Below are 26,451 nucleotides of genomic sequence, written 5' to 3'. Positions count from 1 at the left end.
GAGTGGGAGTGCATAGGGATGGACTAGGATGTTGTATAGGTTGGTTGGGTGACGGAATGCCACTTTAGGAGGGCTGGGAAGGATCTTGGCTAGGACGTTCCTTATTTTAGGACATGTTGAGAGGTAATCAAAGCCTGTTGAAGGATGTGGTTCAGTTATTCCAGTCCAGGGTGGTATGTGGTGGCAAGGGATACTGCTCCTTTGTAGCTGATTCTTGGGGCTGGTGGGATGATCAGGGGTGTGTGAGGATATGGTATGGGGAATCTGTGGACTAGGTTTGGGAGGTAGTGTATGTCTGTGAGACCTTCAGCGTACTGGAGAAGAGATTTCTCATGACTGCAGACGGGTCATCCACAGGTGATTAGTCTATATGGGAGGGAGTTTTTGGTGTTGAAGGGATGGCAGCTATCAAAATATAGGTACTGTTGGTGGTTGGTGTGTTTAATGTGGACAGAGGTGTGGGAGGAGCCATAAGAGTGTGGAGGTCAACATCCAGTAAGGTGGTACATTAGGTAGAGGGAGGAGCAGGTGAAGAAGACGGAAAAGAAGGTGTTGAGGTTCTGAAGAAGTGAGGATCGGATGTTTGGGCACTGAGTCCAGATCTTGAAGATATAATTCATGAACCTGAAGCTAACAGGGATTGGGAGTTATGGAAGGGTAGGAAGGATTCCCTTAGATGGGCCAAAAATGGATTGGCATAGGAGGGCCCCGCAGGAGTGCCCATGGGTGTGCCGCTGATTTGTTGGTATACCTTCCCTTGAAAGGAAAAGTAGTTTTGAATCAGTGTATAGTTGGTAATGTGTATAAGAAATGAGGTCTGAGGGACATTGGGAGAGGTAGTGTTTGATAGAGGCAAGACCACGAGGGATGTTAGTGTATAGGGAGGTGGCATCAACAGGGATTAGTAGAAATCCAGCAGGTAAAGAGATCGAGATAGGTGGAGCATCAGTGATGGAAGTGCCTGGTATCTTTGGTGTGGGAGGCTAGGCTTCAGACAGTTGGTTGAAGTCATTGGTCAACAAGAGCGGAAATTCTTTCAGTGGAAGCACAGTAGCCAGCTACAGTGGTGCATCCAGGATTGTTAGGTTTCTGGGCTTTGGAGAACATGTAGATGGTGCTTGAGGTGAGGAGAGTGATGGACTCTCGGGAGAGATTCTGGGAAGGGCCAGTTGCTTTATGTAGGGATTGTAGGTTATGTTAGACTTCTGGGATGGGATCACTATTGCAGAGATTGTAGATGGAGGAGTCAGACAGTTGGCAGAGGACTTCTGTCAGATAGTCACCACGGCTCATCAGGACACTTGTCCAAAAGAACAGACACCACACATATGTACAATATTGATGTTCAGACTTGATTGAAAAAATTGTTCAGAGTCTCTTTATGAGATGCAGTCATGAAAACTATCTAGACAGAATTTTAGGCATATTTAGTAACAATATTATAAAAGGAAAGTTGCCACTCACCTTACAGTGGAGATGCTGAGTCACAGATAGGCACAACAAAAAGACTGTCACAAATAAATAAAGCTTTCGGCCCATACACTGTGTCTGAGACTGCAGTCGTGTGTGTGTGTGCGCGCGCGCGCGTTTGTGTGTGTGTGTGTGTGTGTGTGTGTGTGTGTGTGTCTGTGTGTGTCTTGTCTATTTTTGATGAAGGCCTTACAGGCGAAAAGCTTTATTTACTTGTGACAGTCTTTTTGTTGTGCCTATCTGTGACTCAGCATTTCTGCTAAATGGTGAGTGGCAACTTTCATTTCCATGCATAACCTGTTTTCACGTGATGATTTCCTGTTAAAGAGGATGCATAAGCAGACAGAAATTCTGGGCATCTTGTTGTACATAGGGTAGGAAACTATTCTTAAAGGTGAAGAACCAGCACTGATCAATAGCATGAGGATGTAGAAGGTGATAGAAACCACTCCATTGAAGAGACAAAACGTGTGTTCACAGGAAATGAGGCCTATAAGTGAAAAGATTCATGATGAAGGTAGGGATTAGTCCCCTACTTGGATGTGAGCTGCCCATGAAAAAAAGATTAAAAAACAGAAAAACTACAGCATTCTATGAGTCAGAGTGTGGAATGTTGATTGTCTGGAGATGAAAGAGAATCTATAAGTCTTGAAGTAAAATCCTAAGGCTCTGTCTAAATATAGTAGGAATCAGTGAAATAGATAATAATTCCTGCTCAGATGAATGGACGGTAATATAAGTAACAGGAGAAAGGGAGTGGGATTCATTTTGACTTATTAATTATTCATTATGAATGGAAAGGAATTACAAAGAATGGTTTTCTGTTAACATTTCGTATGTGGTATTAAACTCATCAGAATCAACAGCAAACTTAATGCCAACAACGATTGTTTAGGTACAAATGTTGATGTTACAGACAGAAAGAGAAGAGAGAGAGAAAATTTTGAAGACTCTAAAATGGTAACAGTATGTAAAGCAAGTTAAATTCTGATAATCATTTGTGATTGAAACACTGTAGTTGGAGAAAGAATACTCTACAGTGTTACAGGAGAAAACAGGCCTATGTGTGCGTGTGTGTGTGTGTGTGTGTGTGTGTGAGAGAGAGAGAGAGAGAGAGAGAGTAAAAGAAGAAGAAACTTAAATCATGTAAATGGTCAGCTTACAGCCTTCTTCAACATAGTCACAAAGCCTTCTCATGTCTTTTACTCCATCTGGTTTACACTGTTATAAACATTGGGTCATATGAATAAAAACGAGGACATTCTCCAGAGTTGATACTCAGAGCAAAAGCACATTCTCAAAGAGAGTTCTCAGTTTTGTACGAATAAAAACTAGGAAGCATAATCTCTGACCTGGAAGTACTTTCTCTCTGCCTCCCCTCCTTACTGAGTAAGTTCTCAGCAAAGAGATTAAAATCCAACGTCTTTGCTTCTCAGTTTGTTTCATTTGCGTGTGTTTTGTGATACCGAAAGTTTTTCTCATGTTATTTCTGTGCTGAAATGGAAGATTCAGACTTAGCCTTTGTGAACATTATAAAAGATTATCCAGCAATCATCAGCAAATCACAGATTCCAGCCGCAAGAAGAGAGAAGGCGGATTGTATTAAAGAAATACAACACCATTACAGGATTAGCTTTGGGAAAGAAATTACAGACGGGCAGATTATGGAGAAACTGCACAATATGAAATCCCGTAACGAGGCCAAGACAGATATAAATGAAATGGGAAACATTAAGATTTCCCAGGAAAATTGGGAAAAGACTAATAAAGTTTTTTGATGGAGATGACTGAAACCCAACTATCCACAGAGTTCCTGGTCAGTCCCATACATTCCATTTTATTATTATTATTATTATTATGCGCTTGTTGTTGTTGTTGTTGTTGTGGTCTTCAGTCCTGAGACTGGTTTGATGCAGCTCTCCATGCTACTCTGTCCAGGAGGAAGATTCATCTCCCAGTACATACTGCAGCCTACATCCTTCTGAATCTGCTTAGTGTATTCATCTCTCGGTCTCCCTCTACGATTTTTACCCTCCATGCTACCCTCCAATACTAAATTGTTGATCCCTTGATGCCTCAAAACATGTCCTACCAACTGACCCCTTCTTCTAGTCAAGTTGTGCCACAAACTCCTCTTCTCCCCAACCCTATTCAGTACCTCCTCATTAGTTATGTGATCTACCCATTTAATCTTCAGCATTCTTCTGTACCACCACATTTCGAAAGCTTCTATTCCCTTCTTGTCTAAACTATTTATCATCCATGGTTCACTTCCATACATGGCTGCACTCCATACAAATACATTCAGAAACGACTTCCTGACACTTAAATCTCTACTCGATGTTAACAAATTTCTCTTCTTCAGAAACGATTTCCTTGCCATTGCCAGTCTACATTTTATATCCTCTCTACTTCGACCATCATCAGTTATTTTGCTCCCCAAATAGCAAAACTACTTTAATACTTTAAGTGTCTCATTTCCTAATCTAATTCCCTCAGCATCACCCGACTTGATTTGACTACATTCCATTATCCTCGATTTGCTTTTGTTGATGTTCATCTTATATCCTCCTTTCAAGACGCTGTCCATTCCATTCAACTGCTCTTCCAAGTCCTTTGCTGTCTCTGATAGAATTACAATGTCATCGGCGAACCTCAAAGATTTTACTTCTTCTCCATGGATTTTAATACCTACTCCGAATTTTTCTTTCGTTTCCCTTACTGCTTGCTCAATGTACAGATTGAACAACATTGGGGATAGTCTACAACCCTGTCTCACTCCCTTTCCAACCACTGCTTCCCTTTCATGTCCCTCGGCTCTTATAACTGCCATCTGGTTTCTGTACAAATTGTAAATAGCCTTTTGCTCCCTGTATTTTACCGCTGCCACCTTCAGAATTTGAAAGAAAGTATTCCAGTCAACATTGTCGAAAGCTTTCTCTAAGTCTACAAAAGCTAGAAATGTAGGTTTTGCCTTTTCTAGCTTCTAAAATAAGTCATAGGATCAGTATCGCCTCACGTGTTCCCATATTTCTACGGAATCCAAATTGATCTTCCCCGAGGTCGGCTTCGACCAGTTTTTCCATTCGTCTGTAAAGAATTCGCGTTAGTATTTTGCAGCCGTGACTTATTAAACTGATAGTTCGGTAATTTTCACATCTGTCAATGCCTGCTTTCTTTGGGATTGGAATTATTATATTGTTCTTGAAGTCTGACGGTATTTCACCTGTCTCATACATTTTGCTCGCCAGATGGTAGAGTTTTGTCAGGATTGGCTCTCCCAAGGCTGTCAGTAGTTCTAATGGAATGTTGTCTACTCCCGGGGCCTTGTTTCGACTCAGGTCTTTCAGTGCTCTGTCAAACTCTTCACGCAGTATCATTTCTCCCATTTCATCTTCATCTACATCCTCTTCCATTTCTATAACATTGCCCTCAAGTACATCGACCTTGTATAGACCCTCTACATACTCCTTCCACCTTTCTGCTTTCCCTTCTTTGCTTAAAACTGGGTTTCCATCTGAGCTCTTGATATTCATACAAGTGGTTCTCTTTTCTCCAAAGGTCTCTTCAATTTTCCTGTAGGCAGTGTCTATCTTACCCTTAGTGAGATAAGCCCCTACATCCTTAAATTTGTCCTCTAGCCATGCCTGCTTAGCCATTTTGCACTTCCTGTCGATCTCATTTTTTAGATGTTTGTATTCCTTTTTGCCTGCTTCATTTACTGCATTTTTATATTTTCTCCTTTTGTCAATTAAATTCAATATTTCTTCTGTCACCCAAGGATTTCCACTAGCCCTCGTCTTTTTACCTACTTGATCCTCTGCTGCCTTCACTACTTCATCCCTCAACGCTACCCATTCTTCTTCTACTGTATTTCTTTCTCCCATTCTTGTCAATTGTTCCCTTATGCTCTCCCTGAAACTCTGTACAACCTCTGGTTTAGTCAGTTTATCCAGGTCCCATCTACTTAAATTCCCACCTTTTTGCAGGTTCTTCAGTTTTAATCTACAGTTCATAACCAATAGATTGTGGTCAGAGTTCACATCTGCCCCTGGAAATGTCTTACAATTTAAAACCTGGTCCCTAAATCTCTGTCTTACCATTATATAATCTATCTGAAACCTGTCAGTATCTCATGCTGTTTGTAGTAGCTTACCCGCATTCCTATTTTCCTATTCATTATTAAACCTACTTCTGCATTACCCCTAATTGATTTTGTATTTATAACCCTGTATTCACCTGACCAGAAGTCTTGTTCCTCCTGCCACCGAACTTCACTAGCCACTAGCCAACTGCAAAGGTTGGTGCTATTATGCCATTTAGACATACTGAAAAGAAAGCAGCAGAAATTGATGCGTGAAGATAAACAATAGAACAAATTGTGTAGTGTCATATTACAGCACCAGTTTTTATAAATAAAAACATGTTTTTTAAGTGAAAGTTCATTTACTTCCCTCATTACCAAATTCCATATCCTCTTACAAAAATTATTCAGTACAAATTTCTTTTCAATGAAACAATAAGGGTAACATAATCCAATTTGAAATGTTAAAAAGTGTATTCACTTATTTATTGGTGTGTAAGGCCAATAGGTTCACCACATCCTTTAAACAATTTTTGGTAAAGTAAAGCAAAAATTATGGCCATCAATCTGCTGAAGTTACAGTAGAAAAATGACATTAAGGTTCCAGAAATTTAAGTTAACCTGTTGTGTCCAAAGCTGTTTACTGTAGTATCTGAAAATTCTGTTGCAGTTTGAATAGTTACATGTTCAACAATTTTTGTTGAAAGTAAAATCGATAATAGAGAATGAAGAAAAACACTAAACAACATTTTATTATGCAACATCAGAGCACTGTGTTAGATTTTCATCAGGGAAAATTATAGTACTTACAAAAATACACAAATTGGGTTTGATTATGCAATGTTTTGACAGACTCCCATACACTACAGTTAATGTATTACATTAACAATTTCCCGTCTTCTATTTGTTCCACATACACGTACGTTTGCTGCTTCCTCTTCCTCCAGTACTGGAAGATTGTTGTCATCATCACTAGGTGCCTCCCCTATATGTTTTGCTACATTGTGCAAAACAAAACAGGCTATTATCACACTGGGGATTTTTGTTTGGGCAAGCCTTATTTTATTTTGCAGAATTGGGAAACGCCTTTTTACCTGTCCAAAGCACCATTCGATTATCACTCTTTCCTTAGAGTGAAGTCTGTTGTACGCCCTCTCATCAGGTGTTTCGGGATTTTGAAACAGTGGCATTAACCGCGGTGCCATATCCTTTGTCTCCTAAAATTAGGGCATTGCACTGGTTCTCTCGCAATATACGATACACATCTGAGTTTCTCCATATCCTAGTGTCATGTAAAGAGCCAGGCCATGAAGCATCAACACTCGTAAACATTTCACCGTTATCACACGTCGCCTGCACATTTATAGATGGATACCCCTTCGATTAACGTATTCGTCTCCATGTGCAGAATGTTTCATTATAGGTATGTGAGTGCAGTCTAGGGCCCCTACTGCACATGGAAACTTTTATCTTGATTGCCATTTAACTTTAGCTGTTCCTAGTTCGTTAACGTTTCTTGGAAATCGGATCCACAATGGTGCTTTTCTGTTAACCTGTTGCAGAACAGATGAAAATGTTAGTGATACTGTAGTCCAGTGTATTCCCAAGTCTTCTCCTACACCAATCTGAAAGCCTGTGTCCACTAAATAGCGCAAAAATGTTTTCTTGAAAAAAAGAGACAGCATTGGTCGTATATTTTTTACTATTGCAAAATCGATTTTCTGTCACTGAGTGACCATCTTCAGTGCTATATTGTATAACTTAAATTGGGATGCACTGTTGTCACTAAGCTTACGGCGATCACATAGACTGAGCTATGTGATCGCCGTAAGCTTAGTGACAACAGTGCATCCCAATTTAAGTTATACAATATAGCACTGAAGATGGTCACTCAGTGACAGAAAATCGATTTTGCAATAGTAAAAAATATACGACCAATGCTGTCTCTTTTTTTCAAGTAAACCTGTTATCTGGTCGTGGTGCACAGGACAACATGGAGTCGCCAATCAATAAAAATGTTTTCGTTTTGCATTCATTGGAAAGGGCTCCTCTTCTTGCGTGGTTTTCTGGAAGAAAGTGATTCGCCAGCCAAATAATGTTTTCACTGTTAAATCTGTATAAAATTCTACAGTTCCTTTCTTCTGTGTTCCTGTGTACTACGTACATCTTTTTTTGCCTTTCAAGAAACATAAATTCTGCCATTTTAACTCAAAACACTCGGTAACTCTCAACCACAACACAACTTACTCAGCTCAAAGTATGCTACGGAGCTCACTCACAAAAACAGAGAATGTTCTCCACTTGTGAGAAACTTCTCTGGTTTTATTCATACGAAATCAGAGAATATTCTTTGCTTTGAGCAACTTCCCCCACCCTTCAACCCACACTGAGAACATACTCGGGTGAAGTATATTCTCAGACTCACTTTATTCATGCCAACCAGAGAACTTTCTCCGAACTTCTGAGTATAAAATATATTCCCCGTTTTATTCATACGACCCATTGTCCACTTAGTGCCCATTAGATTTAGCTGCGTTCTTTCTTCATTTATACTATTGGATTTCTTTCTCATAGCCTCATACAAAATAGAAACAAAACACAGTGTCAGATGATTATTTTTATGCAATTTTCTTTGCTGATTAGTTAATGTATTATGTATTTCAATATTGTTACAAGTGTTAATCGATATTGAATCTTATGTCCCATCATATATACTATGTGTGACCAAATTAATTCACACTCATGTATTCACAGTGTGCAGAAGACACAAATCATAGTGGAGATGTTTTATACACTTGTAAAAAATGTCATTGACACACAGTAAACAAAACAAATTTGTTTTCAGTTGTATTGTTATGTGTTACTCAGTTTCATCTTGGTAAGTAAGGTGTAAATATTTCTTTTCCACAGATTATGAAAGCTGTAGAAGAAGAGTTTTGAATATAAAATTCCCTAATGCTCCAGAGGAATTTGGTGAAGAAGAACATGTACGATATATTAATTCCCTGCTTGAAATGACTGCTGAATCCATGATTTTCTCTCTTGGATGTCTTCTTCAATGTTTAGATAAATCATATTTGCACTTAAACTTAGATGTTAGACAAAAAACAGCTCCAGTGCTTGCTATAAATACAATATCTTTGTAAGTTTCTGTAAATCACATCTCAATCAGTTCTTAACAACTGAAAATAACAAACACTTATCAGCAGTTTTGTACATTTTCAGGCAAGATATAGTAATGATTGATGCAGACTCCTATGAAGCGTTACAAGTATTTAATCAGCTCTCTCATCCATCAAATTTCAAAGCTGGCACACCTGGAAGCAGTAAGGAGGGTCTAAGCATTTTTGGAATATTCAATAGATGCAAGACAACAATGGGAAGTCATTTAATGAGGTATTGGCAATTGTTGTATAGCAAAGATCTGCAGAAAATTGCTGTATGGCATGTGGCAGATATATTTTCAATGAACTTCTTGTTGTAATCCATATCATTGTAAAGTTTTGTTGCAAAATGCAGTTTTTTTTTTTTTTTTTTTTTTCAGTTTAGGTGGCTAAATGTTTTAGATTAAACACTGAATGATCAGCGGCTTTATTTCTCTTTTTACTAGTTTCTTGTGTGAACTTCATTTCAGAACAATGTTTCTCCATCCAACACAGAAAATTGATGTTCTAAATAATCGACTGAATGCAGTAGAGTTCTGCGCAGACCCAAGAAATTGTGATTTTGTTTCAACAGCTCAAGATTGTTTAAAGTACATATCAAATGTATCGGTATGTTATTTTGTTTAAAGTACATATCAAATGTATCGGTATGTTATTTTCTTTATGTAACATTACAAATATTTTCATGAGAGAGAACCTGAGTACAGCTTTCAGGATTAATGAATTGAATATTGATGGATGTTGTTATATCTTATCAGAAAGGCAGTCAGTAGGATGACTCTTTTTATGACATTTGGAACTTTTTCTTTGCAAGTTGATCTGATAAGAAAGTGTGAACTGATGATAATAGTTCCCAATAGAAACCTCCAGCTCCAAATTTTATTACAAACATTGTATATTTTTTAAGAATATCTTAATCTTCTCATTTAAAAAGGCTTGCTTTAATGTTAGTGTGTTGCATCATAAATATTCATCTGTGAAAGTACCCATCGTTTAATGATGGAGACAGATACAAAAGTAGTTCAAACACACAAAGTGTGAACTAAATTAAAATTTAACTGTTGATTTGTTGTTATTATTATTAATATTTATGTAGTAATCAATATGCTGAGTCGCAGATAGGCACAACAAAAAGACTGTCACAAATAATAGCTATCGGCCAGTAAGGCCTTCATCAGAATTAGATGGCAAAAACACACAGACACACTCATGCATAGGCAGCTCACACTCACACGACTGCAGTCTCAGGCAAATGAGGCTTCAGCATAGACTATGGCAAGAACCTCTTTTTCCACCTGAGAGTAACACTGCTGGGCCAGAGAGAGAGAGATCTAGGGGTGAAAGCAATAGGTCGATCAGAGCTGTCAGCATATCAGAATGCTAGGACTGCGCCGAGGCCGTACTGTAAGATGTCAGTCGCCAAAACCATGTGCCATTTCGGAGAGAATATAGCTAAATAAGGAACCAAGAATCATCTGGATTTCAACATTTGAAAAGCACATTAACAATCTGGACTCCAGCAAAAACAAGGCATGCAATGGGTGGGCCAATGTGGCCACCCCTGGCAGGATTTTTGTGGTAGTGTGGGCTATCTTCCATATGAAGGCCTGAAGCTACTTCATGGATGAAAGTTGAGGCATAACAGATGATGTCTGGCAGAGGGCAGACCCCATCCTGCGAGACCTCAAACCCCAAATAAACAACAGAAGGTTGAAAAAAAAACTGAGATTTTACGAATTTACACTGTAAGCCTGGAGACTGTAAGACAGAAAACAAAGTGCGCAAATTTTTCAAGTGATCGGCCATGGAGTACGGCCATGGAGGAGCCCATGACAACATTATCATCCAGATAATGCAGCCCAGGACAGGCGTAGTCATTGCTCTAAAAATTGTTGAAAATGGCAATTGCACTAACCGTACTTTAAACAAACTAGGTGCAAATGTTGATAAGAGACTGGAAGGAGTATTCAAAACCAGAACTCATCGATACTCTTAGTCCACAGGTACCTGCAAATAAGCTTCAGACAAATCAGTTTTAGAAAAGTATTGGGCATCCGATGTTTTTGCCAATAGTTCCTCCTGGCGTGGGAGAGCATATGTATCCAAGATGACTTGCACATTGACTGTAGTACTGAAGTCACCACAGAGGCACTGAACTACAAGCAGCAGAGATGACCATTCACTAGCTATAACAGGTTGCATCACCTCTAGGAATTGAAGTCTATCCAGTTCTGCTTTCACTTTATCTTTCAGGGTGATACTAATAGTACACACATGAGTAAAGTGAGACCAAGCTGCGGATTTCAAAGATACATGAGCAGAAAAATTCTTAGCACAACCTATACCTTCCAAATACAAGCCCGAAAACTCCACACACACACAGTTTCCAATTGAGAAAATGGTACCTGATCGGACACAAGATGACTGCGATGGCGATGGAAAAACCAAATGCATGAAGTGCGTCCATCCCTAACAAGTTCTCAACAAGTGCATCAGCAACCACCAAAAATGTAATGGTATGAACCACTGACTTATAAGAGGCAAATGCTGTAAATTGTCCCAACAGATCAATGTTCTGTTTATTATAACTGACCAGCTTCCATGTGACTGATGTCAATGGCAACAAGCGGAAATTCATATAGGTTTGAGAATTCAGTAACTTCACTGCAGCACCTGTGTCGACCTATAACCAGAGTACTTGGCGAAAATCGCTTAACTCGATTAACAACTGTGGAGAAATCGCAAGTATTGGAGTCACACAGTTTATGTGTATGTCCATACCCTGAACTACCTTCGGCGAATGACACATGGAGGTGATGTGGCCTCTTGTCTGGCAAGCATGACAAGTAGCCCAGCACTTATGGCACACTGAATGTTCGACTGGACAAAACAGAAAGGATAAGATGAAAACAGAGAACACTGCCACCGGCGCTTTGGTGGTTGCGGCTGCTTGGGCTGGCCTTGGTCTGGTCAGTGTTTGGCCCGCATGATAGCCATTGCCACTGCAGCTTCTTTGTTCCAGCTATCTGTTGTCCAGTGTGCATATCTTGCGACACTACTGCCACATTGCCCCATGCTTCAGTTTGGTCTCCCACTGCCTGAGGAACTTTGAAAGATTTCTGTTTGCAAAACATCTGTCAGTGGGGGTTTTTCACGGAGTAAAGTCTTCTGGCACACTTCCTTGTCCAGAGCTAAACAGACAATTGTGTCACACACTATAGAGTCTGCATAAGGGTCATTATGGGCATCAGTAACAAGCTGATACGTACAGCTAAGGCCATGAAGTTCGGCTGCTCAAGCCTCTATGACTGGTTTGGTCTCTTGTGGCATTGGTAGAATTCAGATCATGCCAGTATGACGTGTTTGTTTGTGATGGCAGTCGGACATTAAACTGCACGTGTGATCAAAAGTAAGAGTTGCCAGTTCTTGTAAAGGGGCAAGCTGACACAGTAATTGATACATCTTAGGTGGAATCCACAAGAGGAATAATGCACAAATTCGAGTGTGTCACACTGAAGGCCATAAAATGATCTATGAATCTCTTTGCAGAGGCTTCCCAATCCTCGACTGAATCATTGTATGGAGGAAAAGTGGGGGATAGACCAGTGGAATGGTACCTGACTGTTAATGGAAGCCAACAAAATGGTCACTGCCAAATTAAGCTGTTCAGTCAGGTCTGGTAGCATGGCATCCATAATGACTAAACCTGATCAAACCACTCGTAAAGACTGCACACATGGAAACCATTCCAAACCTGTCACCAATCATGTAGTAACTAAGTAATACATGAAACTGATCCAACTAACACAAATATTGTTTCATTTGTAAACCTCTGAAAAGCAATGGAAATAAGAATCATACAGGAGCAGTACACGAAACAACTGATGTGAGTGCTACAAACTAAAAGCACATAGTGAGGGTGAGTCAGGGCTGCTCCATCCACATATAGGTTCGAGTCGCCAGTAGAAAACATGGCAGAGACCGTGCCATGTGTAGACTTCCTACAGGCAGCCTGTGCTAATACCGTTGGTGGTTGATTTAAATACAGCCATGCAGTGTCAATACACTCGGCATGCTCAAACTCATATGCACTAGTAGCAGGATACAGGAATTTATTATTGAAATCTGTCATGATCTAAACACATTTCAGAATCACTGGTTGAATGCATTGGACAGAGTAGATTAGATGTGAATATTAGTAAGCATAGTTTTAGCTTCATTGCTCATGTGTTGCAGAGTACAGAGTGAGATGTATCACAAGGGCAAGAGGAAAATGAAACTGTAGAGAATAAGACAATTAAGAAATAGAAAGGAGAAAATGAGAATTACACTGAGGATCATGAATGTATTTGGGAGCTGGTGAGGGGGATGGGGGATATGTAAGCAGTCAAATGCTAACAGTTGTTATATAGAAAAATGTTAGGGCTTATGTAAACAGAGATCTAGAGAGGGTTAATGCGGTGAGAAGATATTTTAGAGATCAACTTTTTAGTTTCTGTGATCCACGAGAAATGTCCTTGTAATGCAGTATTGCACATGCCTCTGTATGGACTTTTACTCTGTTTGCCATACATTGACCTAATATTTTCGTTTAGTTCAGAAGTGACCCAGACTTTTCTTCAAATGATGAGTGTTGATAGCAGCTATTGAGAACAATGTAAACAGTTAACCTCATATTTCTCCATTATCGTGACAGTGTAAAGACACATCCATTTAATTTTTTAAAAACGTCTTCCAATTATGATATGGAAACTCACAATAATAGATGAAAGGAAGTGATATAATGCAAAGTGTTATCCTAGAATATGTATGTATTGGTTTTGTGACACACTAACACTGGTATATTACTGTTGGAGTGCAAAAGCTCTGAAGGAGCAAATACAAACGGTGATAAGCCTGGAGTAGCACTGTCATTGAAGGATGAAGAGAAGTGTGGTGTAAGGGTATAGCAAAATCAGTCCAAAGCACCAGTTCCAGCACCAGCCAAAGAACTATCCAAAAGACAGCAAATTGTTAGTAATGATCTGATAACTTGTGTAGTGAGAAGGTATAGACACATAAAATAGGGTAAAATGCGTAACACAGAATAGTATTCACAGTAGCTTTCAAGCTCTTGCTCTTTCTGTAGTAGAAGTACACACATTCACATACATACACAACCACATGGACACCAACACCACACTAGTGTGGTCACAGCAAGACTCATTATCGATTATTGAGAACAGTTGCCTGGGGAGCTGGCAGTGAGGATGGGGTACAGAAGGACGTATGAGGCAAGGAGGGGGGGTTAATGGGATAATGTGAGGCATCTTTTGCTAGATGACTCAGTGGCTGCACAAGGTGAAAGGAGTTCAGAGGGTACAGCCTGTAAGAGATAGTGAGAGGCATTTGGGGGAGGGGAGGGGGGGCAGGTTTGAAAAAATAGAAGAAGGGGGAGATGGAGAGGGAGATAGGATTCATAGAGAGAGGGGGGGAAGGAGGGGCACAAGGTAAGGGGGGGGGGGGAGAAAAAGTGGTAGAAGAAGGCAGTACATGATCTTAATGGGGAAAGATAAGGTGAGGCAGTGAGAAACAGGTTAGCGGACATTTAGGCAAAGTGGATTGCGACAGCACAGGATATAAGGAGAGACAGTTTCACCTGCATAATTCAGACAACTCTTGCCGAAAGGGATCATCCAAATGGCCAGTGTAGAGAAGCGGCTGTTTAAGTTATTTGTGTTATGGTGCACAGCATATTCCACAACTGGAGAATCAAATTTGTGGTTTGCCACAGTTTGGCAGTAGCCATTCATGTGAGTAGACAGTTGGTTACTTCTCATGCCCACATAGAATGTTGTCCAGTAATTGCAGCATAGCTGATGTATAACATGGCTGCTTTCACACATGGCCCTGCGTTTTATTGAGTAGGAAATGCCTGGGGCTGGACGTCAGGAAGAAGTGGAGGATGTATGTATGTTACAGGGCTTCAACCTCAGTTAACTACAAGGGAACGATCCATCGTGTATAGGAGTGGAGTAGATGGAGAAGGATATTCTGTAAATTGAGTAGATGGCAGACCACTACTTTGAATGATGTGGGTAGGATATCCGTGATCTCAGGGCATAGAAAGCGGTAATCAAAGCACTGGTGAAGGATGTGGTTGTGCTTCTCAAGGCCAGGTTGGTTCTGGGTAATCAGAGGAGTTCGGGTCAGTGGCTGTTTAATAGGTTTACTGGTGTCAGAGGAGGACGTGGCACAGGACATCAGTTTGCAGATGAGCTGGATAGGATATTTTGTGTCAATAAAGATCCTGGTAAGGTTTCAATGTATTTCGACAATTCCTTCCTCCTTTATCACAGATTTGGTATCCATGGGTGATGAGGGGAATAATTTGCAGGTGTTGGTCAGCAAAGGCAGAGTTTTCATTCTGTAGGAGCATTGTGCCAAGCCACAGTGGGATGACCAATGGGCAGACATTTTGGGTTGGCTTTGTGAAGTTTGGGGAGCAGATAAGTGCAAGGGTTGTGTGAGGAGGGACATGGATTCAGGTGTCAGGTTATGGGATGGCTAAAGGCCTTGAGTAGTTGCTAGAGATGCTGTTGGACTTATGGGATGAGATCCTTGTTGCGAGCTCTGTATGCAGATATGTCGAAAAGTTGTGGGAGACCATCAGCCTCATAGCCCCTACGGTTTGTGGCTAATGTGGTGGAGCCTTTGTCTGGGGGTAGAATAATAATGCCTGGATTGGTTGTCAGGCTGTGGATAGCTGTATGTTCCACAGAAATTATGTTTGATGTGGTTGGGGAGGGATTTTGGAAAGGAAGGCCAGGTTAGAAATTCCTGGAAGATGTTCGGGGATGACTAGGTGGAAGGGGAGGAGGATTATGGTTAGAAGGAGACTGGAACTGTTTTAAACAGGATTCTATGTGGGGTTTTGGTTGGGTATTGTCAGTAGTGTGTGTGATAAAGAAATGTTTCCAATGCAGAGAACGAGTACACGAAAGAAGGATCTTAACAAGCCCAGCGTGGTTGAACTTTGGGTTAAAGGTTAGGCCTTTAGAGAGCACTGATACTTATGCCGGGGTCAGAGTTTTGGCAGAAAGGTTGACAACAGTGGTATAGAGAGTACGTTTTATGGAGGGTGGAGGAAATTTTTGAGGATATGGAAGGCAGAGTAAGTCAGCAAGGCACGGTCGGTGAGCTATGGAGGGTCGATGGGGTGGTTGGATCAGTCTTACCTATGGGTCATCCCATGCCGGCATAAGGCAGAAGTACCGGGAACACCTTCTTCAGTAGATGCTAGGAATGCTGTCCAACTGTTGGAGTGATAGCATTAAGGAAGTTGTGGTTACAGAGCAAAAGGATTTTGCGAAAGGAGTAGAGGCTCTCAAGTATTGTTTGAGGTCAGATTCTATGATTGTGATAGACTAGATTGGTAAGAGTGAGGAACTGATGGAATTGGTTAGTGTGAAGGTCCTTGCGGTAGGATAGGTGATCGTCCAAGATGCCAATTTTAATGGTGGGACACCACTTGCCATACAAGATTTCAGAAAGAGGATACGTGCTTGGGGTTTTGCTAGAGCAGAGGATAGTTTTCAGAATTGGCAGAGGTAGAATGAGCAGGAATTCTTGGTTGGACGGTCAAGAGGCAAAAGGAGTGACTGAAAAAAATAGTCAAAAAGGTTGAAAATAAGGAAGTGAAAGCTTGTGGTCAAAGTGTTGTAACAGAAATAAACAGTTGTATACGGAACTGTGTATGTAGGAAGTCAGAACAAAAGTCAGAAAATGTTCTAAAGAGTCAGGAAGTAGGAAGTGCACTTATAAATTGATATCTTTGATCACAACTTGACATGCACAACATGCTATTGTACATTGTGGTTAGAGATAAACACATGCCATCATACTATGTAATAAAATAAACATTTGATTGGCTAACAGTCAAGTTGGGCAGTATGAGCAAGTAGTGGAGAATATGTAATAAATCATAGCATTATGAATCATAGTAGCCATCCAGCTTACAGTCTCTGCCAACTTTCTAACACCTTTGCATACAAACCTTACGACCATGATGATGCTACCTCAGAAGTCCAACAGGACCTCCAGCAGTTGATGAAGGCCTTTGATCCATCGCAAAACATAACAACTGAATCCATCTCTCCTGTCCCACTAGCAACACCCCGCACTCCTACCTTTTACCTGCTTACCATATCCCACAAACCCAACCCCACAGCTCTCCCTACTGGTCTTGCCACTCTGGCTGGGTACGATGCTCCCACAGAATGAACCTCTGCCTTTGTTGACCAACATCTACAAACTTGTTCATAACTTCCCATCCTACATTCAAGACACTGCTCACCTCCTTTTCCACAGTTCCTGTCCATTTACCACCTAACTTCTTGTTGGTCACTGCGGAAGCGACTTTCTTATACACCAATATCCCTCATAGTGCTGGCTATGGCCTTGCAGCCTTGGAACACTACCTTTCCCAGCGTCCTCCTGATATCAAACCCTCTACCTCTTTCCTCAACCTCCAAGCCATCAACATACAGTTCCACAATTATTTCACTTAGATACATGAAATCTATAAATAAATCTGTGGTACTGCCACAGGTACTCGCATGGAGTTGTCCTGTGCCCAAACTCACTTCACCTGGTTCTTCTCAGTGCATTGAGCTGCCTTCCTTGATGTAGGTCTTGATCTCTCAGATGGCTCCATAAATACGTCTGTTCATATCAGGCCTACCAACCACCAAAAATACCTCTACTTTGATAGGTCATCCATTCCATCTCAAAAAGTCTCTTTCTTACAACCTTGCCATCCGTGGATGCCACTTCTGCTATGGAAAGCAGGCATCAAAATATGCTGATAACCTTACCAGCACCTTTACTGTCAGACAATGTCGTATCTAGCTCATCTATAAACTGATCTCCCAAGCCATCTCCTCCTCTGAAATCAGTAAACCTGTTAACCAGCTGCTGACCTGCACTTGCCGGATCACCTGTACCACCCTGTCCTTGAAAAACTCAACCTCATCCTTTGATTACCTCTTGTCGTGCCCTGAGATGAGGGATCTTACCCTTAACCCTGCTCACATCATCCAAAGTAGTGTTCTCCCAGCCACCCAACCTATGGAATATCATTGCACATACTTGCTGCAGCCCTGCTCTTTATGGATCATTCCCTTGTAGTCAACCAAGGTCCAAGCCTTGGTCTGTACACCCACCCACCCACCTCCTGCTGCAGTCCAGTCACAGGCATCTCCTGCCCAATGCGAGGTAGAGCCCTGTGTGAGACCAGCCATATTATATATCAGTTATGCTGCAATCACTGTACAGCATTCTATGTGGGCATGACAAGAACTAATTGCCTACTCACATGAATGGCCACCACCAGATTGTGGCAAACTGTAAACTTGACTGCCCATTTGTTGAACATGGTATGCACTGCAAAACATATGACTTCAACAGCTGCTTCACTACATGGGCCATTTGGGTACTTCCTCCAGCACAAGTTTTTCAGAACCACACCAATGGAAGTTGCCTCTCCAGTGTATCCTGCCCTCTCACAATCCCCATGGCCTTAACATATGCTAAGCTGTTTCCCCCATTGCCTCATGTTATCTTTTCCCTTCTCTCTTCTGTCCACACTCTTTCCCTGTCCAGATCAATGTACCGTCTTCTCCCACTACTCTTGCACCCCCCCCCCCCCCCCCCCATCTATGTGGGCATTTTCCCCTGTCTCTTTCTTTGCCGTCCTCCTCCTTCCCCCCCCCCCCCCCCTCTGCCCTGCATCTCTTTCTCTCTTCTCCTTCCTCCCTCTTCACCTTGTTCCATTCTTCTCTCTCTCCCCTCCCTGTCTCCCTCTTCATCTCCATATTCGTCTCATTTCCTCTCCCCTTGTTCTGTCTCTCACATGGTGCACCATCTAAACTCCTTTCATCTTGTGCAGCCACTGAGTCACCTTGCAAAAGACGTGTCTCATACTATCCTGCTAGCCTCTCCTTGACTCGCACCTGCTTTCCTACCATCTCTCCAACTTCATCTGCCCAGGCAACCTCTCTCAGTAATTGAAAATCAATAATCAGTCTCACTTCACCACAGAAGTGTGCATGGTATCTTTGTGGTTGTGCATGTGAATGTGTATACTTTTACCAGAGAAAGAGCAAGAGTTCAAAAGCATGCGTAAATACTGTTATCTGTTAAATGTTTCTGTGCATGCACGAGTCCCCTATAGGTGAGTGGTTGCATTTCCCTTAGTTTATATATTTTTCCTTCTAAGCAATTTCATTATTGTTGAGAAGGAATATATGTTATTGTTAAGAAGGAATATATGTCATTCATGGTGAACACAGCACTGTCTGAAAATTGAAGAGCCAAGGCTGTTGTCCACGAGACATGGCAGAAGCAACAGTCACAGTGACATCTAGAGTCTCACATTAGTAGTGCTCTTGGTGATGTGCAAATGATTGCATTCTTGATATCGCTGAATGCTGGGAATATCAAAGATTGTCATAGTCACTCAAACTGGATCATGTACTTTAAACTGTTATTCAAACAGTGGAAAATTCGGGATGGAGTATTAACTGTATTAGATGAGTGGATTGCTGCTCACCATAGAAGGAAGGTGTTGAGGGCAGACAGGCACATTGAGAAAAAGACAGCTAGATATTATTCAGCTATTGCAGTAAGTCCTTCACCACATGCATAGCTCACACACACACACACACACACACACACACACACACACACACACACACACACACACACACACAAGGCTGCTGTATTGTGTGGGCTTTAACATCCAGGAGTTAGGTGTGATGAAAGACTTAGTCTGATAACTGAATAACAGCTATCTGAAAGATGAAATGTTAAGTACAGTGGAACTTTGGTTGTACATTCTCCAATTTTATGTTTTTTGTAATTGTACACCATCAATTTGTAGCTCCAGTAAAAAACCCATAAGACCAGTGCTAAAAATTCCCCAATTTTATATTTCTTCCTAGTTAGGTTTAACTCGATTCTAAGTTCTTACTTGATGTCTCGCTTCACTTTGTTCCGTTTCCTTACTATTGGCAATTGATGTGATGGAACAAGTTATAAATGGCTCAAAAGATAGATGGTTGTGGTGGAACTAAGGAAATATTTTAGGCCGTTGTGGGGAAGGGAGATGTGAAAGAGGAAATGCTGGCATAATCCATAATCGATGTTGTCATTACAACTTACAACATTTAGCTTCACTGCAAAATTATGATACAACTACTGCTAGGTTGCAGTGGTAACGGAAAAACAAGATAGTTGATGTGAAGTATTCTAGACCAAGCCAATACATGATGAAGGGTTCCTATCACCACCTTTCTTTGTGCCACTTATGACTCAGTCTCCTCCTTAGTCTCATCTTTTTGCATGTATTTCCAGTGTGCTGTATTCAGCAATAATATCAATCACCAAACTTTTAAATTCAAACACTGAGTCTCGATGAATATGCTGGGTCATAATAGAGGAAACGTCGCCCATTTCCGGCAAGTGAACTCTTATTGGTTGGTGATTTGTCAGGTTATCCAATAGTCACTGCAGCTACTACACCAACACATGTAAAGTGAGATCACCTACTGGACGTATGGAGGGCGGGGGGGGGGGGGGGGGGGGGGCTTCAGTGACAGAAATGCAGGTAGGGGTGAAAGCATTTTGTGAAGTGCTGAAAATATACTTTTCATGCAGCTGTGCTATGGCAGAGATATCACACAAAAATGGAACAAGGGTTTTGCAATAGCGCATTTTATAGACTTATGTATTCGGCATAGTCCATATCAATTCAGGCAGGCTAGGAAAAAATCTTACCTTCATAGTCTCAGATGTTGTGAATATGTTAAAATTAAGGACTAAGTAAGGAACATGCCAGGATTGGCATCACATTCTCTTCACCAATGAGTGTCACATATGCCTTCAACCAAACAATGGTCGTAGATGTGTTTGGAGACGACCCGGTCAGGCTGAACGTCTTAGACACACTGTCCAGTGAGTGCAGCAAGGTGGAGGTTCCCTGCTGTTTTGGGGTGGCATTATGTGAGACCGATGTACACCGCTGGAGGTCATGGAAGGTGCTGTAACGGCTGTACGATACATGAATGCCATTTTCCAACCGATAGTGCAACCGTATCGGCAGCATATTGGCAAGGCATTCGTCTTCATGGACGACAGTTCGTGCCCCTATCATGCACATGTTGTGAATGACTTCCTTAGGATAATGACATCGCTCGACTAGAGTGGCCAGCATGTTCTCCAGACATGAATCCTATCGAATGTGCTTGGGATAGATTAAAAAGGGCTGTTTATGGATGACGTGACCAACCAAACACTCTGTGGGATCTACGCCAAATCGCCATTGATGGGTGGGACAATCTGGATCAACAGTGCCTTGATGAACTTGTGGATAGTATGCCACGACGATTGCAAGCATGCACCTATGCAAGAAGACATGCTACAGGGTATTAGCAATCTATACCACCAACTCTGAAGGTCTCACTGTATGGTGTACAACATGCAATGTGTGGTTTTCATGAGCAATAAAAAGGGTGGAGATGATGTTTATGTTGATCTCTATTCCAATTTTCTGTACAGGTTCCGGAACTCTTGGAACCGAGGTGATGCAAAACTTTTTTTGATGTGTGTATATACACTGGTGTCCAAAAATAAAGCAACAAACCACTGTTTCCCTGTCCTGTGTTCAATTCATGATATAATCACACAAACTGTCAACAGATGTCTGTAGAATTTTGCTGTTCGTAGAAGATGGCATTTCGGTTAATGGAAAACCACACCAATGATGATGTCAGGGCACCTGCCAAATGGAGTAATGTTTGTCGGGTAGTTCCACATTCACAATCACTGTGATGGTGTAGTATGGCACAGAAAAGATGTCTACTAGACTCTCTGCAGTGAAGGGCCATAAGAAGAATGGAAGCAGAACAGGCTTAACATGAGTCGTTCTGTTGTTTCTTGGATTTGGTGGAAGTTTGTAATAGATCTTGAAACAGTATCCCAAAGACCACACCAGGGCTGACCACATATGACATCAGAAGGAGATGACTGTTATTTGGTGTAAGAGCTCGATGGTACGGCCTTAGTACTGCATGGCAACTGGCATCACATCTCACAGCATCCACTGGATGTGTTTTATCGAGGCAAACGGTGTAGAGAAGGCTTTAACAGAGTGGCCTTTATTACTGGAGACCTGCTGTATGTGTGCCTCTGACACTTCACAGAAGGGAACGTCTAGAGTGGCATCATCAACATGCCACCTGTACAGTCGAAAAGTGAGCCAGTGTTCTTTTCACAGATGAATCTGAGTAGATCTGGAGAGTAATTCTTGACAGATTTGCATGTGAAGGGAATGTGGAACATGATTTCAAGATCCCAGCATTGTGGAAAGAGACTGATATCGAGGAGGATCAGTAATATTGTGGGCAGGGATTATGCTGACCACTTGAACACCTATTCATGAAATTGTGAATCGGAAAGGTTTAACTGCTGTCAGGTACTGTGACAAGGTCTTGGGACTTCATGTACAGTTGGTGTGAGGTGCTGTGCTCAACCTGATAGAGCACGAGTGGTTGATGTTGTTTTGTAAATGGGAAGTACTGCACGAATGGTATGGCCTGCTTGCTCTCCCATTTTGAATCCCATAGAGCTTGTATGCGATGCACTAGGGAGACGGGCTGCACCACGTCAACATCCACCACCCACTCTCCAAGACTAGCAAGCAGCTCCACAGGAAGTATGGGCATTATTGCCTCAACATGACGCTGATGACATTATTCACAGCATGCTCTGTCGTTTCAGACCTCTGATGCTCCCAGAGGTGGTTATACCCCATAGTGAGCACTTTAAACAGTTGTTGAAAGTGTATGCAAACCTGTTAAGTTGGATAAAAAGAAGAATATTTTTGTCTACTGTTCTGCATGTTGCACAAACTTGCAAAATTCCCTTTTGTTGCTGTAATTTTGGACACAAGTGTACTTTGCACCACACACTGTAGATAGTAAAGATTGGCAGCAGTGATAGAGGTCATGAAGTGAAACTGTAGCACCCCAACTTTCTTTCAAACTTACATTATACACTGTGTACAGAAATTCACTGAGCTGACTTCTAATAAGCTAGTTATGTCAACTAGGTAAGTCAACTCATTTTTTCACATCTCTGTTTCTCTCATCAAGCATAAAATAACACTTTAACATTGGTGAGCATATGAAGTGCAGCTCATAAAACAAATAAACATTAAACAATAACAGCAATGATGACAAAGTTTGTCATTAAGCAGATGTCTGAATTTATGCTTATGGTTTAACCACTTAGATACTGTGATATTTTTGGTTTAATTCAACTTGTTCATCAGTTTTTACATTTTTTTGGGCGAACACAAAGGATGATCTCTGAGAAACAGTTGTTTTCAACATAAAATTTTTAGTCATAGCATGTCAGAAAACAGCTCGATACCATGTACCCAGATACCAATTTCAATTTCTTCATGAGTTTTTACTTGTTACATATCTGTGATTTTTTTAAGAACTGATGAAATTCATTACCACAAATTATTACATAAACACTGTATTCTGCATTTAATTTCCTTCATTTAGACAGATTTTATACAAAGTATTGGATAGGATTGTGATTTTTAATCATACATGCCCATTACATGTGTTTTTGCTCATATTTTAGGGGGGTTTTAACATTTTCCTCAATTTTGCGGTTTTAAGCCTGGAGTTCACGAAAATGTAAAATAGGGGTTTCACTGTAGTATTTTCATTGTGCTTGTCTGCCACTAAGTGCCTTCTCTTTGTGGTGAGTAGCAGTCTATCTATTTCATAAACTGTAATTCATATTTATGACAGAGACACAACTGACTATACTGAAGCTCTTTGTTCAGCTGTATCTTTAAAAAGAAAAGATATGGTCATAGCATTTATGGTAATAACACTACTTGAAGAAACAAGTCAAGAGAGTTAAATTCTATAACTTAAATTCTTAAATTCTATAACTTGAATTCTGTAACTTTTCTGTGTAGTTGTAGAAACAGCTCTGCAAATGAGGAAGATTTTTTTTATGAAAACTTGTGATCTGCTTGAATGTTCAGTGAACTGAGTTGTTTTCACAGCAATTAATAATATTCAATTTGTTGATGCTTCCATTTTTTATTTTATCAAAAAGATTTATTGAATGATGTATTTCATTGTAGAGAACAACAGCACGTCTTGCCTCAGTAAGGGCTTCTGTTAATGACTGGAAATGCCTTCACAAAGTAAGTAATTTTCTGCATAGAATAGTGAAAGAAATTATGATTAAAATTATTTTCTATAATGTTCAGATTCTCATGTAGGAAAAGTATACTCAGCATATTGTGAGCGGATTGGCTGGAAATTGAGGTTGTGGGCAAGTACATTTTTATTTCATTCTGCCATTGTCTGCTGTAGTAAAAGCTTTTTGTTACCTGCCTGTCACAAAATTTCTGAAGATTAAACATGTTTATAATGCCAGTTATGAATAATTGCACAGTTTTCTGCAAAAATGCTTCATCCCAGCAAATTAAACATTGCCATTCAGAGGGCAAAAAGGAAGTATAAATCCACATACAGGGTGATTCAAGGAGAATGATTCCACATGTGAAAACAACTGAAAAAGTTCTTTGAATGTGTGTCAGATTGTTGATCATAGTGGAACTGGAATTGGTTGAAAGCTACATACATTCTTGAATGAATAAGGAGACAAGTGTGAATATTACTTACTGAAATGCTGTGTAGGTGCTGGAGTGGACAGAATAATGGCGTCACAGATGACTGATCCATCCCAGCAGAGGTGTTGGGGTTCTTCAGTAGATGGCAGGCAGCACTGTGATGTCACACTAAGACAACAGCTGCAGGTGTACCAGTGTGTGATCATGGATTGGATCAGTGAGCAGTCATGAGGCCAGGTGTGTTGTGCCAGGCTTGAGTGTTGTTTAATTGAGCAAGTCCATTGTGTCTGTGAATACCAACATGCCGCAAGTTCTCCCATGCAGAATATGCAGACATGTTGTTTGTGTATGGTCACCGTAATGATAGTGCCCAGGCAGCTGTGACAGAATACCAGAGACATTTCCCTGATTGGTTAACTCCCTGTGCCAGGGTGTTTCCTAGGATTTCTCTAACATTATGTGAATCTGTAACAATACACGCTGTACACCTAACATCAGAATGTGAGGCAGTCCAGTCAGTTGAGAAAAGGGAAGACGTTATTGCAATGATACAATGGAATCCCACCACCAGTACACTTTGTATTAGCCATCAGCTAGATATTCCACAAACGTCAGTCTGGCGTATGTTACCTTCTGAGGGCTTGTATCCTTTCATTTATGTATTTCTTTATTTTTATTTATTTATTTATTTAGCATCCAATAGATCACACATGTGATATAGGATTTGTCATTTGATTACACCTAACACATAACAACCCATACACATAATAAATGGACAAACATATACAAACAGCAAAACAAATTACATACACATAGTACATAAGTAGTGTACAAGAACTTATTACACAAAAGCAAAAGTACGTGCTCATGATAAACAATTATAGATCATGAACTACGCCTTGTACACAAAACGTATTACGGATATTTAACAGATTTTTCATAAGTACCATAATTACGAAGTTGAATACATAATCAAATTGGTTTAAATTTTTTTCAATCCACAGTCTAAGACAGGTATTCATTTACACTGTAGTAGTATTTTTCCATCAAGTATTTTTTTACTTCATGCTTGAAATTATTTTTGCCTTTCAATTCTTTAATTTGAGATGGAAGTGTATTTAAAAGCTTTATTCCTAAGTGGCTAACATGTTTCTGACTTCTAGTTTTTGCTACATAGGGAATGTGGAAGTCTTTACAATGCCTTCATGTGCAGCCTGTGCAACATATGTATCCACGTGCCTCAATAAAAAGGCAGCAATTTTGTGAATGGTTGACTGTACCCAGAAACATCATGCAATACACTTTATTTATAGATGAGGCTACATTTACATGCAGTGGTATCATTAACACCCACAATTCCCATACACGGGCTACTCAGAATCCAAGACTCCACATGACATTAGGGAAACAAGAATCCAAGGTAGGTTCTCTGTGAACATCTGGTGTGGTATGTTTGATAACCTGGTGATAGGGTCATGTTCCTGCCAAATTGCATGATAGCCATAGCATATGCTTATTTCATGATAGAAGACCTACCTGCACTTTTGGAAGATTTGACATTATAGCAACGGCAAATGTACCTGCAACATGATGGATCACCGATTCACTGTACCATACAAGTATTCCAGTATCAGAATAACACATTTCCTCAGTGGTGGATTGACCGTGGTAGACTCATTAACTGGCATGCCAGATCACCAGACCTAACCCTATAAGACTTCTGTTTATGGGACTGTTTAAAGGGGGATTTGCACACCACGAAGGTGAATACATGTGAAGAACTTGTTGCCTGCATCACAAAGGGGATGTGTACACTACGAAGGTGAATACACGTGAAGAACTTGTTGCCCGCATCACCGACACTGTTGTCCTGACTAAAGCCCACCGAGATGATGTTCGATGTGCAACAGTACACCCCCTACAGTGCATTGACAAGTACATTGAGATAGGTGGGGGACTTTTCGAACACCTATAGGATGGATGAGTAATAACACCTCCTGTAGGATGGATGTGTAATCTCTCCCAAG

At 40.7% G+C, this 26,451-nt stretch overlaps 1 protein-coding gene across 1 annotated transcript in view; it reads left to right on the top strand.

Moving 5' to 3' along the window:
* The window catches only part of LOC126263439 (mutS protein homolog 5-like), a 265,557-nt gene that overhangs the window by 48,424 nt on the left and 190,682 nt on the right, over positions 1–26,451 (top strand). Inside the window, exons 5-8 of the mRNA XM_049960532.1 lie at positions 8,465–8,696; positions 8,780–8,950; positions 9,189–9,327; positions 23,930–23,992. Coding sequence (XP_049816489.1) covers positions 8,465–8,696; positions 8,780–8,950; positions 9,189–9,327; positions 23,930–23,992 — 605 coding nt within the window. The remainder of the gene's footprint in view (positions 1–8,464; positions 8,697–8,779; positions 8,951–9,188; positions 9,328–23,929; positions 23,993–26,451) is intronic.

Source organism: Schistocerca nitens, chromosome 6, assembly GCF_023898315.1.
Source record: "Schistocerca nitens isolate TAMUIC-IGC-003100 chromosome 6, iqSchNite1.1, whole genome shotgun sequence".
Classification (NCBI taxonomy): domain Eukaryota; kingdom Metazoa; phylum Arthropoda; class Insecta; order Orthoptera; family Acrididae; genus Schistocerca; species Schistocerca nitens.
Note: the sequence above shows the minus strand (reverse complement) of the source record. Positions and strands in the feature narration are given on the sequence as shown.